Source organism: Liolophura sinensis, chromosome 6 (genome assembly GCF_032854445.1).
Source record: "Liolophura sinensis isolate JHLJ2023 chromosome 6, CUHK_Ljap_v2, whole genome shotgun sequence".
Classification (NCBI taxonomy): Eukaryota; Metazoa; Mollusca; class Polyplacophora; order Chitonida; family Chitonidae; genus Liolophura; species Liolophura sinensis.
The window spans coordinates 385,134-405,753 of NC_088300.1; the positions used below are offsets into that span (position 1 = coordinate 385,134).

At 40.8% G+C, this 20,620-nt stretch overlaps 1 protein-coding gene across 1 annotated transcript in view; it reads left to right on the forward strand.

Annotated features, from left to right (window-relative positions):
- The window catches only part of LOC135469349 (uncharacterized), a 54,073-nt gene that overhangs the window by 1,439 nt on the left and 32,014 nt on the right, over nt 1–20,620 (forward strand). The window contains exons 2-8 of the mRNA XM_064747977.1: nt 3,094–3,202; nt 4,403–4,447; nt 5,330–5,404; nt 5,896–6,154; nt 6,705–7,599; nt 11,400–12,413; nt 16,370–16,522. Of these exons, the coding sequence (XP_064604047.1) occupies nt 3,094–3,202; nt 4,403–4,447; nt 5,330–5,404; nt 5,896–6,154; nt 6,705–7,599; nt 11,400–12,413; nt 16,370–16,522 (2,550 nt within the window). The remainder of the gene's footprint in view (nt 1–3,093; nt 3,203–4,402; nt 4,448–5,329; nt 5,405–5,895; nt 6,155–6,704; nt 7,600–11,399; nt 12,414–16,369; nt 16,523–20,620) is intronic.

The window sequence follows — 20,620 nt, forward strand, 5'->3', positions numbered from 1 at the left end:
ACAGAACATCCCACCTCTCTCACACACAACATCCCATCTGTCTCACACACACACAACATCCCATCTCTCTCACACACAACATCCCATCTCTCTTACACACAACATCCCACCTCTCTCGCACACACAACATCCCATCTCTCTCACACACACAACATCCCACCTATTACACACACAACATCCCATCTCTCTCACAAACACAACATCCCATCTCTCTCACACACAACATCCCACCTCTCTCACACACAACATCCCACCTCTCTCACACACAACATCCCACCTCTCTCACTCACAACATCCCATCTCTCTCTCACACACACACAGCATCCCATCTCTCTCACACACACACACAACATCCCATCTTTCTCTCACACACACACAACATCCCATCTCTCTCACACACAACATCCCACCACTCTCACTCACAACATCCCATCTCTCTCACACACAACATCCCACCTCTCTCACACACAACATCCCATCTCTCTCAAACACAACATCCCACCTCTCTCACTCACAACATCCCATCTGTCTCACACACACAACATCCCATCAGTCTCACACACACACAACGTCCCATCTCTCTCACACACACAGCATCCTATCTCTCTCACACACACAACATCCCACCTCTCTCACACACAACATCCCATCTCTCTCACACACACAACATCCCATCTCTCTCACATACAACATCCCATCTGTCTTACACACACACAACATTCCACCTCTCACACACACAACATCCCATCTCTCTCTCACACACCACATCCCATCTCTCTGAAACACAGAACATCCCACCTCTCTCACACACAACATCCCATCTGTCTCACACACACACAACATCCCATCTCTCTCACACACAACATCCCATCTCTCTTACACACAACATCCCACCTCTCTCGCACACACAACATCCCATCTCTCTCACACACACAACATCCCACCTATTACACACACAACATCCCATCTCTCTCACACACAACATCCCACCTCTCTCACTCACAACATCCCATCTCTCTCACACACAACATCCCACCTCTCTTACTCACAACATCCCATCTCTCTCTCACACACACACAGCATCCCATCTCTCTCACACACACAACATCCCATCTCTCTCTCACACACAACATCCCATCTCTCTCACACACAACATCCCATCTCTCTCACTCACAACATCCCATCTTTCTCACACACACAACATCCCACCTATTACACATACAACATCCCATCTCTCTCACACACACAACATCCCATCTCTCTCACACACAACATCCCACCTCTCTCACTCACAACATCCCATCTCTCTCTCACACACACACAGCATCCCATCTCTCTCACACACACAACATTCCATGTCTCTCTCACACACAACATCCCATCTCTCTCTCACACACACAACATCCCATCTCTCACACACACAACATCCCACCTTTCACACACACAACATCCTACCTTTCACACACACAACAGCCCATCTCTCTCTCACACACACACAACATCCCACCTCTCTCACACACAACATCCCATCTCTCTCACACACACAACATCCCACCTCTCACACACACAACATCCCACCTTTCACACACACAACATCCCACCTCTCTCACACACACAACATCCCACCTCTCTCACACACACAACATCCCACCTTTCACACACACAACATCCCATCTCTCTCACACACACAACATCCCATCTCTCTCTCACACGCACACAACATCCCACCTCTCTCACACACAACATCCCATCTCTCTCACACACACAACATCCCATCTCTCACACACACAACATCCCACCTTTCACACACACAACATCCTACCTTTCATACACACAACAGCCCATCTCTCTCTCACACACAAACAACATCCCACCTCTCTCACACACAACATCCCATCTTTCTCACACACACAACATCTTACCTCTCACACACACAACATCCCACCTTTCACACACACAACATCCCACCTCTCTCACACACAACATCCCACCTTTCACACACACAACATCCTACCTTTCACACACACAACATCCTACCTTTCACACACACAACAGCCCATCTCTCTCTCGCATCATACCTGAGCCACAGCTATGGTTCCTGGATGGAGGATGTGCATCATACCTGAGCCACAGCTATGGTTCCTGGATGGAGGATGTGTATCATACCTGAGCCACAGCTATGGTTCCTGGATGGAGGATGTGCATCATACCTGAGCCACAGCTATGGTTCCTGGATGGAGGATGTGCATCATACCTGAGCCACAGCTATGGTTCCTGGATGGAGGATGTGCATCATACCTGAGCCACAGTTTACACCTGTTTTGGATTACAGACATAGTTTAGAAAAGATTTATCGGACATGGCGTGAAGCGGTGTATGCATCGTTTACCCCTTTGTCCATAGTGCTCCGCCAGCCCAGTGTAGAGAGAGTGGTTGAAATAGACACCTGGGATTATCTTTATCTCATAACCCCGTGCAGGTAGAACTTGCCCAGTCAGCCCAGTGAGTCAGCCCGAAATAACCACTGTGCCTCTGTACTCTGAATGAAACTGTAATGGCCATGCAGCCTTTCATGTTCAGCGTATGATAATGTGATCGTGCTCGAAAATGATCCCTTCACAGACGGCTCAGTTCATTTCCATGAAGACAGTCTGTTTCAGAGAGTCAAGTTGTAGTCATATATGAAATCTGAAGTCCATTACCTATATGTATGCAACTTCCGTATAGTTAGTTTCCATGGCACATCACACAAGTGATGTCATCTATAAAAGCTTGCGCCACGAGGTGGAGAAATATGCCATCCTCTTGGGTTATCCAGCCTGTGAGAAATATGGTTACCAGTACTCATAGATTAAGCCAGAATTTGATATCAGACTATCTCATTTCCCTTTTTTCTCTTATTTTTTCTTTCTCTCCCATGTTAATTTCATCAGAATGGCTTCTCAAAGACACTGAGACACCCCCCGGGCTAAATCTATGTCAGTACTGGTCATTTAACAGATCAAGTATACAAGTTACAAATGTCCAGTGCAATGAACATAGGGACATTAATTAGACAAAATCATTCAGTGAAAGTACTATTTTATTTACCAGGTGTGCTGGGTTATGCTGCTATGAAGGGCGTGGCGGGCTGTGTTCTATACGTCTGAGTAAGCCCCTATTGTCCTTAAGGCCCAGGAAAGACCTGATAGAAACCCTGCTGGTAAGCTCTACATAGACTCTGTGAGGGGCCTGTGGGGTCTGTGTGTAGTGGGCGATATTATAGACATGTATTATCTCCTTCATGGTGATGAATGCACTTCATTGTAACAAATGTCGGTCTGTCATTTTGATGAAGGGGACTATTCATTTTAATTTTTATCACTCAAGAATATTTCACTTATGAAATTAGCAGTTAGGTTTCTGAAGGGAGGAAATTGGACCAACCTTGGAGGAAACTACCTCAGGACCTCTTGCAAGGTACCTGGCAAACTATGATGTGATGTTAGAGGAAATTGAACACAGAGCACAGATAGGCCATGAGAAAGCAGTGCTTATGTGTCTGTGTCATGGTGTTGAATGCAGATCAAATTGAGGATTGGACTCAATGTGTCATGGTGTTGAATTCAGATCAAATTGAGGATTGGACTCAATGTGTCATGGTGTTGAATTCAGATCTAATTGAGGATTGGACTCAATGTGTCATGGTGTTGAATGCAGATCAGATTGAGGATTGGACTCAATGTGTCATGGTGTTGAATGCAGATCAAAGTGAGGATTGGACTCAATGTGTCATGGTGTTGAATTCAAATCAAATTGAGGATTGGACTCAATGTGTCATGGTGTTGAATGCAGATCAAATTGAGGATTGGACTCAAATGTGTCATGGTGTTGAATGCAGATCAAATTGAGGATTGGACTCAATAGTTATCTCGATTACTGACTTCATTGTCGTCATCTGCGCTGCAGCATTCTGATCTGTGCTGACGCATTCTGATCTGCTCTGCGGCATTCTTCAACTTAAACATACACATAAATTAACTTTGGTCCATGATTAAGTTGCTAAGTTTTCCTTATTCTGACAGTTCAGTTGATTATAGAAAGGTATTTTGAGGTTTGGATGGTAGGATGATATTCTACTGGGAAAACGTAAGTTTCAACAGAAAAAATAACATTTTATGACATTTATTTACCTCAGAAAATATGGCTTTTGGTTGAAGTTTTAGGTCATTTAGGGCACTTTACCTTGATGAATGTACTTTGTCTTAGGGAAATGTATTGTAATTTTTAGTCTGTACTTTTTGGAAAAATAATGTTTAAGGTAACATTTATGAATGAAAGAGTGGTGCAAAGGTGTATGCCTTTAAATTGCCAAAATGTGTTGTTGTTGTTTATCCCCTATTTTCTTTCAACTATATTTCAGCATGAGATGATCCATGCATTATTGTTTGTGACACAGAACAACAAGGTTAGTACCACATTGATTCTGTCACATCTTCATCATGACACCTAACAAGGACAGACAGTGCAGTAACTTCAAAAGCTGTCACACTCTCGTGTGTTACTTGGAGTCCAGGGAACAGTTCTCTAACGACACTGGTCAAAAGTTGTTAGTACTTGTGGACATCAGTAAGCCATTCCTGAATTTACCTGTCATTATTTTTATTCTCTTGATGTTGTTGATATATTGTCATTTTTTCAACTTTTCTGTTGTCATACTGGCCTCTGGATATGTGGTGGTTCTGTTGTCATACTGCCCAATGGATATCTGGTGGTTCTGTTGTCATACTGCCCACTGGATATCTGATGGTTCTGTTGTCATACTGTCCTCTGGATATCTGGTGGTTCTGTTGTCATACTGCCCACTGGATATCTGGTGGTTCTGTTGTCATACTGTCCACTGGATGTCTGGTGGATCTGTTGTCATACTGCCCACTAGATATCTGGTGGTCCTGTTGTCATACTGTCCACTGGATATCTGGTGGTTCTGTTGTCATACTGCCCACGGGATATCTGGTGGTTCTGTTGTCATACTGCCCACTGGATGTCTGGTGGTTCTGTTGTCATACTGTTGTTAATAAAACTTGGTGTACATTTCAGGACCATGATGGCCATGGGCCAGAGTTTCAGAGCCATAACAGAGAGCTACGTATTGCAGAGTTTAAGGCATGTTATGTTTACTGTTGCTTTTGGAGCTTGTTAATAAAGCTTGGTGTACATTTCAGGACCATGATAGCTGTGGGCCAGAGTTTCAGAGCCGTAACAGAGAGCTACGTATTGCAGAGTTTAAGGCATGTCATGTTTACTGTTGCTTTTGGGACTTGTTAATAAAGCTTGGTGTACATTTCAGGACCATGATGGCCATGGGCCAGAGTTTCAGAAACACATGAAGAGGATAAACAAGCAGACAGGGACAAACATCACGGTGAGCTGATGACACACATGCTCACTTGAGCTATAAGTGTCAGGTGTCTGTCCAAACTTATGTTCCTATTTTTATACTGCTCATGAAACTTTAGTATCACTAAGCAGTCAGTGGCGCTCATGAACTGTTTTCACAGTCTTGTAGTTGTGGTTGAAGACCGCTTGACTTTTACCAAGATGGCATGCAAGTCTTTGCATCACACAAGAGAAAGTTTGTCAGTAAGTTGCCAGAAGTTAATCATGTACCCTAGGGAATCAGTTTGGTTGAAAATTTTTGAGTTTAGAGTTTAATAAACAACAAATATCAGATATATTATCAAAGATGGTCAGCAGTAGATTGTGTTTTTTATTGGTAGTAATTAGACCTGCTGATATCTTCTGGAATTGCATTGAATAATATGTGACATGAATTGTGTTAGTGTTAATACGATATGGTAGGCAGATTCTGAATAAAAAAAATGTAGTATGAAATCGCTGTGATTCCCTGGACAGATTTATCACAACTTCCATGATGAAGTGGCTCACTTCAAGCAGCATTGGTGGCGGTGCGATGGCCCCTGTCAGCAACGCAAGCCCTACTTCGGGTTTGTGAAGCGAGCTATGAACAGGGCACCATCTCCGAGGGACTTCTGGTGGGCAGAACATCAGAGAATGTGCGGAGGCACATACACCAAGGTCAAGGAACCGGACGGATACGGGCAGAAAAAGAAGGGAAAGCCAGACGGAAAACAGGGCAAAGTCAAAGAAATTGGTAATGTTCATTCAAGTTCACACCATTTTACTTTTATACAAAAGAACATTATCCACACAATCACAGTAATTTACCAAAGTTACTTGTGCACCTCAGAAAGCATGCACATGTAAGCTAGGTTTTAAATTGAATGTAGCTATATTTTAGAACTTAACAAACTGAATAAGTGGTATTTTTAAGGGTAAGGTTTGGTATTTGACCATTTCTCACTTGTTAGACTGGACCCAACATACACACATCATGCAGATGCATGCTTCAGTTCATGTCAAACATTTGGCCTATGATCAAAGTGAATCAATTTTCTGAACAGCTTTGAGGACATGGGCATGATTTACCGGAAGTTTTGGAGAGTTCTATCAAAGGGGCAGTAACTCACACTCCTGAGTTGTGCCTGGTGCACATAATAATACCTGGAATTTGATAGGTTTTGTCTCACCTATTGTATATTTTCCTTTTGGATTACAAACATCACACTTATTTTATGCATGTGAACTTTGGTATAAGATATTGTTTCCATTATATGTTATCCTAAGTTGTGTGAATCTTTCAGACCAGAAGACAAATGGAGTACAGAAGGGTGGAATGATGGACATAAGAGTATTTGCTGGTAAAGGTTTGCCCTTGACCTCTGGTAGCAGCAAGAGTGAAAATGGGCTTGTGACATCTGAGAACAAAGCGGTGAGGAAACCCTCTGCCACTGTTACTAGGGCCGACGAGTCATTTCCTCGGTTACCCGATGAGTACATACCATTGGCTGATCGTCTTTCACGTAGTGACGAGAAACTCTCAACAAAAGATCATATAAAATCACCATCCAGTCCAGAGTCAGTACGAAATAATGCTTCCAAAAACAAAAGCCCTTTAAGAATAGGGGGAAGTGTAAAAAAAGACTCGGCAAAAAACAACCATGTACTAGCTGAAGGAATTCTCCGCTCCCCTTCCCCACAAAAAACAATAGTGAGTGGCCAAAAGTCACCCAAAAGTCCTGCCATGGGTGGGGGAACAATGCCTGGGTGTGGTAGAGTACTGGGCAGTGGAGCAGGGGGAACAGGTGTTTTAGCCATGCTGAGGAAGAAATGGGAGGCAGAGAGAAGGAACAGGAAGCTTCAGGTACCAGGGGATTCAGCAGACAGGAAGAGAAACAGTGACGAGTTCACACCAACAGGCTTTGATTTTAAAAGGATGAAATCAATGACAAATACTTCAGACTGTGATATGACAAACATTGATGCAACCCCAGGCAAGGAATGCATGAAAAATCATCGGCCAGTAAGCACTTGTAGGAAGGATTCTCAGGTGAAACACCATAAAGGATCAACAAAGGCCAAGTCAGATGTGATTGTGCTGGAAGGTGGTGAAAGTGAAAGTAAAGAGATGCAGCCCTGCCCAGTGTGTCAGACGGAGATAGAACTAGCCTTTATCAATGAACACCTGGATAGATGCCTGTCTGAATAACTGGGACTGACCATAGGTGGACTAAGCCAGGTTCTTTGTGCACTGTTCACAGGTGGATTAAGCAGAATCTGTTCTTCATCATTTATGCCATTATCATGCCGTTGTATTACAGGTGGACTAAACCAAATCCATTGTTTATAGAATTGTCCAGTGATTGTCATGTATGTATAGATCAAACCCAATCCACTGTCATTATTCATTGATCCTTTCATTGTTCGTATCATGCCATGCTAAATAAAGCAGATTCTGCCATCATCATCCATTATCATGCCATCATCATCCATTATCATGCCATCATCATTCTGTGATCATGCCATCATCATTCAGTGATCATGTCATCATCATTCAGTGATCGTGCCATCATCATTCTGTGATCATGCCATCATCATTCTGTGATCATGCCATCATCATTCAGTGATCGTGCCATCATCATTCTGTGATCATGTCATCATCATTCTGTGATCATGCCATCATTCAGTGATCGTGCCATCATTCTGTGATCATGCCATCATCATTCTGTGATCATGTCATCATCATTCTGTGATCATGTCATCATCATTCAGTGATCATGCCATCATCATTCAGTGATCATGTCATCATCATTCAGTGATCGTGCCATCATCATCCATTATCATGCCATCATCATCCATTATCATGCCATCATCATTCAGTGATCATGCCATCATCATTCTGTGATCATGCCATCATCATTCTGTGATCATGCCATCATCATTCAGTGATCATGTCATCATCATTCAGTGATCGTGCCATCATCATCCATTATCATGCCATCATCATTCAGTGATCATGTCATCATCATTTAGTGATCATGTCATCATCATTCAGTGATCATGTCATCATCATTCAGTGATCGTGCCATCATCATTCTGTGATCATGCCATCATCATTCTGTGATCATGCCATCATCATTCAGTGATCGTGCCATCATCATTCTGTGATCATGCCATCATCATTCAGTGATCATGTCATCATCATCCATTATCATGCCATCATCATTCTGTGATCATGCCATCATCATTCAGTGATCGTGCCATCATCATTCTGTGATCATGCCATCATCATTCCGTGATCGTGCCATCATCATTCTGTGATCATGCCATCATCATTCTGTGATCATGCCATCATCATCCATTATCATGCCATCATCATTCTGTGATCATGCCATCATCATTCTGTGATCATGCCATCATCATTCAGTGATCGTGTCATCATCATCCTGTGATCATGCCATCATCATTCTGTGATCGTGTCATCATCATCCATTATCATGCCATCATCATTCTGTGATCATGCCATCATCATTCAGTGATCATGTCATCATCATTCTGTGATCATGCCATCATCATTCAGTGATCATGTCATCATCATTCAGTGATCGTGCCATCATCATCCATTATCATGCCATCATCATTCTGTGATCATGCCATCATCATTCAGTGATCGTGCCATCATCATCCATTATCATGCCATCATCATTCTGTGATCATGCCATCATCATTCTGTGATCGTGCCATCATCATCCATTATCATGCCATCATCATTCTGTGATCATGCCATTATTATTCAGTGATCATGTCATCATCATTCAGTGATCGTGCCATCATCATCCATTATCATGCCATCATCATTCTGTGATCATGTCATCATCATTCAGTGATCGTGCCATCATCATCCATTATCATGCCATCATCATTCTGTGATCATGCCATCATCATTCAGTGATCATGTCATCATCATTCAGTGATCGTGCCATCATCATTCAGTGATCGTGCCATCATCATCCATTATCATGCCATCATCATTCAGTGATCATGTCATCATCATTTAGTGATCATGTCATCATCATTCAGTGATCATGTCATCATCATTCAGTGATCGTGCCATCATCATTCTGTGATCATGCCATCATCATTCAGTGATCATGTCATCATCATTCAGTGATCGTGCCATCATCATTCTGTGATCATGCCATCATCATTCAGTGATCATGTCATCATCATTCAGTTATCATGCCATCATCATTCTGTGATCATGCCATCATCATTCAGTGATCATGTCATCATCATTCAGTGATCATGTCATCATCATTCAGTGATCGTGCCATCATCATCCATTATCATGCCATCATCATTCTGTGATCATGCCATCATCATTCAGTGATCATGTCATCATCATTCAGTGATCATGCCATCATCATCCATTATCATGCCATCATCATTCTGTGATCATGCCATCATCATTCAGTTATCATGTCATCATCATTCAGTGATCGTGCCATCATCATTCTGTGATCATACCATCATCATTCATGATCATGCCATCATCATTCAGTTATCATGCCATCATCATTCTGTGATCATGCCATCATCATTCATGATCATGCCATCATCATTCAGTTATCATGCCATCACCATTAAGTAAAAAGCAATTTTACAAATAGTATTGTACATTTTAACATAACTATTTTTTTGAGTTTCTCTTCAAAACTTTCCATACATTTCAATGGAAAATAAGTTTTTTTAGAACAAAAAATATATTAAGATAAAATGGCATATATATAGATATATTTTACTTTTAGCAATAAGTAAAACATGAAATAGAAATGGGATCGCTTTCAATATTTAGGGACTAAATGCACAAGATGGACAATAAATGAACATGATGAGACATGATGCAAATGACTTTGTCATGTACATATCATGTGATGCCAGAAGTAAGGTTTCATCTAAAGTAGTGTGTTGTTTGGGGTTTTTACCTTGTCGAAATTCACTTTGTTACAAATCGGTGATCATTCTGTACAATGTATGTATGATACAAGGCTCATCACGTTCTCTGTCTCTGCCGGACCTTTGTGGCCGACAGGGTTAGCATGCCAGCGCGGCACAATAACCCTGGATCCCCTCACCAATGCAGTCTGTGTGAGTTCATGCTCGCTTCCTCTCCGGCCTTCTGTATGAAGGTCTGGCAAGGCAGCAACCTACTGATAGTCATGGGTTTCCTTCGTGCTCAGTCATGTTTCATGCTGGCCACCGTTATATGAGTGAAATATTCTTGACCACGGCGTAAAACACCAATCAGATAAATAAACTCCCTAAACTTCATGAATGCAGGATACTTAACTTTTCCCCTAAGTCACACTGCCCTCTGGCATCGTAACTGTCATATCAATGTGATTACATGTCTGTGATACTCAGGTTTGAATATGGAACTGGCCTGAGGACTTGAAGGCCTTACATAACTTCTGTGTAGCTGGCCTGTCATGCAGATGTTGAACTCGTTCGGTCATACAGGTAGTCAACCTGATTGCTCATCTCAGGGGCTCAAGCCACTCAACTGCCAATAAATGGGACTCAAAACTGTAATACATGTATTTTGTGTTATTATTTGAGTGAAACTATGCCGTTAGTAAGAGCTTCCTGAACGTAATTGGTAGAGTACATACACATTACCCTGCCTTTGTGGCTGAAGGTCCATTTGTCACCTGCTGGAAAGCTTGTCCGTGACTTTCCAAAAACTAACGGTTCACTCCAAGCGCTCCCTGGTTTCCGTCATTCACGCCTCCAATGCGTCAGCTTAGTTAAATGCTGTATTTCACGTAAAACTTGTTTTCCTCACGTGACACATTTTGCTTTATGCTGATTTATTCATTCATCTCGTAGGGCTACTTGCTTTCTTGTCAGAAAAACTTATTTATTGGCATCAAAGTGTCATTTTAAGAACTTTATGTGCTTCTGAAAGTCCATTTTTCACGTGCAGATTAATGGAGCAGAGAGGCTAATCACCCTCTTGGCTGTCTCGCCGCCAAGTCTCGACGGGGCGAAAGTTTGACATGGGTGAAACTGAACGGCCTTGACGATAGCGGAAAGCCTGATGTCAGTACTGTGACTCGGACGGTACAGATGGCATCAGCAGTACTGAACATCATTCATGGTGTCAGTACTGTGACTCGGACGCTACACATGCCATCACCGGTACTGAACATCACTCATGGTGTCAGTACTCTGACACGGATGCTACACATGGCATCACCGGTACTGAACATCACTCATGGTGTCAGTACTGTGACACGGACGCTACACACGGCATCACCGGTACTGAACATCACTCATGGTGTCAGTACTGTGACACGGACGCTACACATGCCATCACCGGTACTGAACATCACTCATGGTGTCAGTACTGTGACACGGACGCTACACATGGCATCATCGGTACTGAACATCATTCATGGTGTCAGTACTGTGACACGGACGCTACACATGCCATCACCGGTACTGAACATCACTCATGGTGTCAGTACTGTGACACAGACACTACACATGGCATCACCGGTAATGAACATCATTCGTAGTGTCAGTACTGTGACACGGACGCTACACATGCCATCACCGGTACTGAACATCATTCGTAGTGTCAGTACTGTGACACGGACGCTACACATGCCATCACCGGTACTGAACATCATTCATGGTGTCAGTACTGTGACACGGACGCTACACATGCCATCACCGGTACTGAACATCATTCGTAGTGTCAGTACTGTGACACGGACGCTACACATGCCATCACCCGTACTGAACATCATTCATGGTGTCAGTACTGTGACACGGACGCTACACATGCCATCACCGGTACTGAACATCATTCGTAGTGTCAGTACTGTGACACGGACGCTACACATGCCATCACCGGTACTGAACATCACTCATGGTGTCAGTACTCTGACACGGACGCTACACATGGCATCACCGGTACTGAACATCACTCATGGTGTCCGCAGTGAGTGGGTTCCAGTGAATCATCTCTAAATTTGACTGAAATAATATATATCAAAGGAGACGTTAAGCTCATTGGAACAAACACTACTGTTCAGCATTTGGACAATTCTGCGACCTATAAGCCTAAAAAAAGCTTGAAGGATTGACACCGCTAGAGTTTTGAACGTAGACCATACTTTATTTTTCAGAGCGAACATCTCCACTTAAGAGCATTATTTTGTCAAAGTATTCTTTTGTTGGACTAAGATAACTTATCTCAGATTTTCGACAAGGTTTTTGTGGAGGCCTGTATCCGAAAATTATGCGGTAGGCCTACGTGTAAGAAACGAATCAAATGTGACGTAGGCCAAGATGCACTTTGAACTGTAAAGACATAAAACTGATATGTTTCATCGGCGTAAAAAATGTGAAGTATGATATCAATACTAACTTACTGACTGTAGTAAATAACAAAACATAAAAGTACATTTAATATACATTTAAACGTAATATACATTTAAAATATATATTTTAATATACATTTAAATGTTCCGGTAGCATAAGAGATTAAACGAAAGTTACCGGAAAACTGAATTTCTAGGCCTACAAAAAAGGCCAAATGAAAGAGATTGTGCGGAATTTACATAATGTCAAACCACAAAGTCGGGTGTTTGATTTTAAATACGCTAGAACTAAACTACAAAGTAACTGTTAGCGCGTAACGCAAAATAAAACATATTCACGGAAAAAACTCTCCCCAGTCTCAGGAACCTCCTAAGCGAACTCATTGTTGAACTTTGACCTTTTGGTACAGGGTCACGCACTTGTTCACACCTCGCAGCGCCATCTACGGTCAACGCAATGTCAACTTCCGGCGCTGAGGTTTTGTTGTTGGCAGTTCCATAAACATGACGGCAGCGAAAAGATACTAAGATGTCTGATAGACAGTGATAGTTTCTAGTTTCTGCTTCAGCTGAATGCGGCCTTGGCCTAACGTGATATTGGTGACAGTTCCATGATTGGGATGAGATCTTGGTGGCTTGTGGACGAGTTGTTACGGAGGCGATGCCCAACACAAAAGACGGGTAAAGTTTAGCAAGGCGCCTTGTGCTCTACTGAACGTTGTTTGTTTCATGTACACAGTACTCACTAGTTCTGGAAATCCACGCGGCTTTGCATAGTCCAGCTCAATTACGGATATGTATACATGTTAGTCTGAAAGCAGTAGAAGAAGAAAAAATGGTTTAGCTTTGTTAATGAGAAGTTGTCTGAAGAAAATGTAAAGTTCAACAAAAATTAACAGATAGGCCTAATGATTGATTGTGTTTACACATCAGCCCCCCCTCCTCCCGAGTTTATTCACACCGTTTAATCCTCAGGGTATAACTTGAGTTACTTAATAACTGTAGTCTATATTCTTATGCATTGTGTATTGTGATATTAAATCTTCGTTGTCTTTGAAGACTTCAACAGTTTAACTGCCATTGTGTTTGTGATGAAGTGATGACAGTCAGTTTTAGGGAAGTGCATTACTTAATGTTTATTCTGAATTATGTATGCATAGTTGCCTTACTTCTGGAGAAGTCAGAGGTAATAATTATCTGCTATTTAGTGTGCCATTTCCTATCCTCCCACTCTCAGATTCCCACCCATTGTCAGTCAGTAATTACATGTAGAAAACTACAATGACAGGTATGTGATTGTGGACCTAAGTGGATATTATAAACAACACATGGACTTTGTGTTGGAATATGTTAGGTTGCAGGGGTCAGAATGTTCAGTCATTCACATATTTTTAAGAGATCAAAATAAAAATGATGACCTCAAATTGAGCCCAGATCATCACAAAGATTAACAGCAAATATGCTTTATTTCAGACATTTTCAAATTGTTTTACAATGTCTGCAAATGGAATCTAGTATATTTCTTTAAATCACATTGGTTGACCTTAAATTTTGTTGAGGTCATGACAACACTCATAAAGGGGAGAAAGAATAGATTTAGCCAGAATTTAAAATCATTTCAAATTTTTCTCCAATATTCCGTATGTCTTCCATAATAATTTTGTCAGAATAGGGCATCTCAAAGACACTGAGACCGCCCCAACCCGTACCCCCAGGCCAAACGTATGGGAGAAGGATTACTTGACTCTTGAAGTATGTTTACGCATTACCATGAATGGGGTGCCTAAAATCTGTGAATTGTCAGGAAATGTTACTTTGTCTGGAAAAAGGGTAATGATCAGCTGATGCATTGAATTAGTGGTGGAAGAATATGAATATCGATTTTATAGGTTTTGATAGCTGGAAAGATACTTTGAAGGTATATGTACATGTACAAGTGTGGTTTTCTGACACTGTTTTCATAACGGTATCTGATATCACTTCATCTGTGCTCAGTAACATTGATGAGACTGTCCTTCAGGTTCTTATGGATAATCAAATCCACTTTAACTGTGTCACACAGTGTAGAACTGTCAAACAGGAACATGAACAGACAGGCCTGGGTTTTCATTTCGCTTTGAATTTGCTGTTATGACTCATTACATTAAAGATAGGGCCTCATTGTATTCATCTTACCACAAGAGTGGTCTTTAGCTTTCAGTTCACATGCAAATGAGACAATGAGGGGACTTCATTTATAGTCTCTTTCTTTTAGAGAGTCGGCTATATTCAGCTGTCTGTAAAATCAATCATACTCGTTATTATTTATGTTATTTATTTGATTGGTGTTTTACGGCCTACTCAAGAATATTTCACTTATATGACGACGGCCAGCATTATGGTGGGTGAAAACTGAGCACATCCTGGGCGAAATCCACGACCATCCGCAGGTTTCTGTCAGATTTCCCCATGTACGGCCGGAATGGAAGCCAGCATGAGCTGGACTTGAACTCATAGTGACAGCATTGGTGAGAGGCTCCTGGGTCATTACACTGCACTAGCGCGCTAACCAACTGACCCACGGAGGCCTCTACTCATTAATAGAGTTGCCTTTAGCCGGTGTAATAACCCAAACTTTACACATTGACATGTTGAACATCCATATTATTACAAGGAACCTGCAGTTGGAATACTATTTCTAATTCATAATATAACCTCTTTGTGGGTATTCTGATACATGTGAAAGGTCTTTTCCCAGACAACAATATGAGTTTTGTACTTTTATAAGGGCCATTTTATAAGGGCTTAGACTGATGAATGCACTGGAGTCTGGGTATGTCAATGTATTGGTTTGCATTTGTGTTAGTTTCATTAATGAATGACTGTTCATGAATCAAGAAGTACTTCTTTTTGTTTCTTGAATATGTGTACATTAAACATATGTAAACCAATATCATGAAGTCATGTTTGTGTTTTTTACTGTTGGATGTACAATTTGTTTACTTTTTTGATAAAGGCACAGATATATAGAACCTCTGTAGTAAGTTTTGTGCATAGTTGATTTCATAGAATGCACTTTATTGAATTTAAGACAGCTCATGTTGCGCCTCCAAGCCTTGTGTCATGAGGAGGTGTCAGATTGACAACCAGCACCTGGCATGCCTGCTTAGTCCCAGTGATGGACTGGGAAATTGAAGCTCTGGGGCCGTTCTCAGTTCCTTGGAGACAATAAGCCATTGACAGCGCTGATAGTGCTGTTCATGTAGTCCAAGCTTAATTGAAGATTCCTTCTCTTCACCATTGTAATGTACAAGACTGTACAACTTGGAAAGTTACTCAATAACTTTCCAAAGGTTGGTAGTTTAACTCTGGTTTCCTTCTACCATAAAACTGATGAATGTAATAAAAGTTAAATAGTTTTGAGTAGGGCAGTAAACAAGAATCAGTGAATCAATCAAAAGGAATAAAAATGAGTATGGTAATCATAACAATGACATTTAGTTGTTGCTAAAATAAATGTGTTCAAAATTGAAAATATAAAAACCAAAAAATCAAAACGCCGATGGATGTTACAGATACCTTTATTTATTTGTTTGCAGTCCGATAGAAGACATATCGGAAAAACGCCTCCTTCAGTTTGATCAGGACGGAGGATCGCCACGGTTCGGGCCAAAGGCATACTTTGTGGACAAGCCACGATCATCTAATCATCATGCGGGTAGCATCAAGTATGGGGAGCTGGTCATACTGGGGTAAGTCAAACTTGGTTTGTTAAACCATTTCTTTCTGTGTCTAGGCACCATGGTATCTGGTAGATCCATACTTTATTGAAGAATGACCAGAAAGTGTCCTGACAGTGTTAGATCATTGTCGTCGTCCTTGGAAAGCTACATTGTGTATAAAGATCTGGATACTGTGATAATTAAATTCCTTTTAAGTTGTTAGAAAAACTAAGAAATTTTTTGAAGGACTGAGTGTATAGTTCTTTTTATTTGGTAAATACTTGAAATTAACATAAGTGTACATGTGGCTTATTCCGCTCATCAGTTCTATCCCAGCATGCTCTGATTTCTGAGGTCATATAGGTTATGTATGATATGTCAAGTGTGGAAGCCTTTCATTTCTTCTGTTGGTATACATACTTGAATTATATTTTAGCACTACATGCCAGTTTATGCCAGTTTTTATTTGCCTCAATGTTACACTAGTAAATAGAATGGTCTTAGGTCAGATTCGTTATATAATACTGAAAAACAGCTGTACATGTATGCTGATAATCATAAGTATGAGATACTGGAACAGAGCTGTACATGTATGCAGATAATTAGAAGTATGAGATACTGGAACAGAGCTATACATGTATGCAGATAATTAGAAGTATGAGATACTGGAAGAGAGCTGTACATGTATGCTGATAATCAGAAGTGTGAGATACTGGAACAGAGCTGTACATGTATGCGGATAATTAGAAGTGTGAGATACTGGAACAGAGCTGTACATGTATGCTGAAAGTCAGAAGTATGAGATACTGGAACAGAGCTGTACATGTATGCTGATAATCAGAAGTGTGAGATACTGGAACAGAGCTATACATGTATGCTGAAAGTTGGAAGTGTGAGATACTGGAACAGAGCTGGACATGTATGCTGATAATCAGAAGTGTGAGATACTGGAACAAAGCTGTACATGTATGCTGAAAGTCAGAAGTATGAGATACTGGAACAGAGCTATACATGTATGCTGATAATCAGAAGTGTGAGATACTGGAACAGAGCTGTACATGTATGCTGATAATCAGAAGTGTGAGATACTGGAACAGAGCTGTATGTATATGCTGATAATCAGAAGTGTGAGATACTGGAAGAGAGCTGTACATGTGTGCTGAAAGTCAAAAGTGTGAGATACTGGAAGAGAGCTATACATGTATGCTGATAATCAGAAGTGTGAGATACTGGAACAGAGCTGTATATATATGCTGATAATCAGAAGTGTGAGATACTGGAACAGAGCTATACATGTGTGCTGAAAGTCAAAAGTATGAGATACTGGAACAGAGCTGGACATGTATGCTGATAATCAGAAGTGTGAGATACTGGAACAAAGCTGTACATGTATGCTGAAAGTCAGAAGTATGAGATACTGGAACAGAGCTATACATGTATGCAGATAATTAGAAGTATGAGATACTGGAAGAGAGCTGTACATGTATGCTTATAATTAGAAGTGTGAGATACTGGAAGAGAGCTGTACATGTATGCTGATAATCAGAAGTATGAGATACTGGAACAGAGCTGTACATTTATACTGATAATAAGAAGTGTGAGATACTGGAACAGAGTTATACATGTGTGCTGAAAGTCAGAAGTGTGAGATACTGGAACAGAGCTGTATATGTATGCTGAAAGACAGAAGTATGAGATACTGGAACAGAGCTATACATGTATGCAGATAATTAGAAGTATGAGATACTGGAAGAGAGCTGTACATGTATGCTGATAATCAGAAGTGTGAGATACTGGAACAGAGCTGTACATGTATGCGGATAATTAGAAGTGTGAGATACTGGAACAGAGCTGTACATGTATGCTGAAAGTCAGAAGTATGAGATACTGGAACAGAGCTGTACATGTATGCTGATAATCAGAAGTGTGAGATACTGGAACAGAGCTATACATGTATGCTGAAAGTTGGAAGTGTGAGATACTGGAACAGAGCTGGACATGTATGCTGATAATCAGAAGTGTGAGATACTGGAACAAAGCTGTACATGTATGCTGAAAGTCAGAAGTATGAGATACTGGAACAGAGCTATACATGTATGCTGATAATCAGAAGTGTGAGATACTGGAACAGAGCTGTACATGTATGCTGATAATCAGAAGTGTGAGATACTGGAACAGAGCTGTATGTATATGCTGATAATCAGAAGTGTGAGATACTGGAAGAGAGCTGTACATGTGTGCTGAAAGTCAAAAGTGTGAGATACTGGAAGAGAGCTATACATGTATGCTGATAATCAGAAGTGTGAGATACTGGAACAGAGCTGTATATATATGCTGATAATCAGAAGTGTGAGATACTGGAACAGAGCTATACATGTGTGCTGAAAGTCAAAAGTATGAGATACTGGAACAGAGCTGGACATGTATGCTGATAATCAGAAGTGTGAGATACTGGAACAAAGCTGTACATGTATGCTGAAAGTCAGAAGTATGAGATACTGGAACAGAGCTATACATGTATGCAGATAATTAGAAGTATGAGATACTGGAAGAGAGCTGTACATGTATGCTTATAATTAGAAGTGTGAGATACTGGAAGAGAGCTGTACATGTATGCTGATAATCAGAAGTATGAGATACTGGAACAGAGCTGTACATTTATACTGATAATAAGAAGTGTGAGATACTGGAACAGAGTTATACATGTGTGCTGAAAGTCAGAAGTGTGAGATACTGGAACAGAGCTGTATATGTATGCTGAAAGACAGAAGTGTGAGATACTGGAACAGAGCTGTATATTTATGCTGATAATCAGAAGTGTGAGATACTGGAACAGAGCTGTACATGTATGCTGATAATCAGAAGTATGAGATACTGGAAGAGAGATGTACATGTATGCTGATAATCAGAAGTGTGAGATACTGGAACAGAGCTGTACATGTATGCTGAAAGTCAGAAATGTGAAATACTGAAACAGAGCTATACATGTATGCTGAAAGACAGAAGTGTGAGATACTGGAACAGAGCTGTATATTTATGCTGATAATCAGAAGTGTGAGATACTGGAACAGAGCTGTACATGTATGCTGATAATCAAAAGTGTGAGATACTGGAAGAGAGCTATACATGTATGCTGATAATCAGAAGTATGAGATACTGGAACAGACCTATACATGTTATCAAATAAGTAGAGGTATGAGATATCAATTCATGCCAGTTTTTATTTGCCACAAAGTTGCACTGGTAAATTTGATATACCGCTGGGAGGAGTTTTCTATCCTGAGATCTGATATATGATACTGCAACTGTAGCCAGGCTGATATGATGAAATTACTGATGGACGCCTGTAGGCAGGTTCTCAGTCAAGGATACCCAACATGATCCGTTAAGCTGACTGACTGAGCTTTTTATGTAATCCTAAGAAATGTCTGAATGTCACTTGTGGTTTGCGACAGTCATTCTTTCCTTACAGTCTGGCTAAATGCGGACTATGTACATGTAATGTTTAAAAAAAGCCACAGGTATCTAGATAAGAACCTGCTAGTCAGAAGGAAATCCACAACACTTGTTAATATACACAGATAATTTGTGGCTGGTTCTCATTTGTAAGTTGTTATGCTTTGCTAAATATAAACATAGTCTGTACTATTTATACTGTAATGAAGTTGATTGTCTGTCTTTAGTAGATGAGGACAGTGTGTATCCTCATCATGGTTCATGACGTGGGTCAATGCCTTAAGTATTAGGATGTGTTGGTCACATTAAATATCATTGTGTTTAGACTGAGCAGATGAATGACAGTATGATATCCATCATTGTATTTAGACTGACAGTATGATATCCATCATTGTGTGTAGACTCAGTATGATATCCATCATTGTGTTTAGACTGACAGTATGATATCCATCATTGTGTTTAGACTCAGTATGATATCCATCATTGTGTTTAGACTGACCAGATGAATGACAGTATGATATCATTCATTGTGTTTAGACTGACCAGACACAATCTGTCATTGTGTTTATACTGACAAGATGAATGACAGTATGACATCTATCATTGTGTTTAGACTGACTAGATGAATGACAGTATAATATCCATCATTGTGTTTAGACTGACTAGATGAAT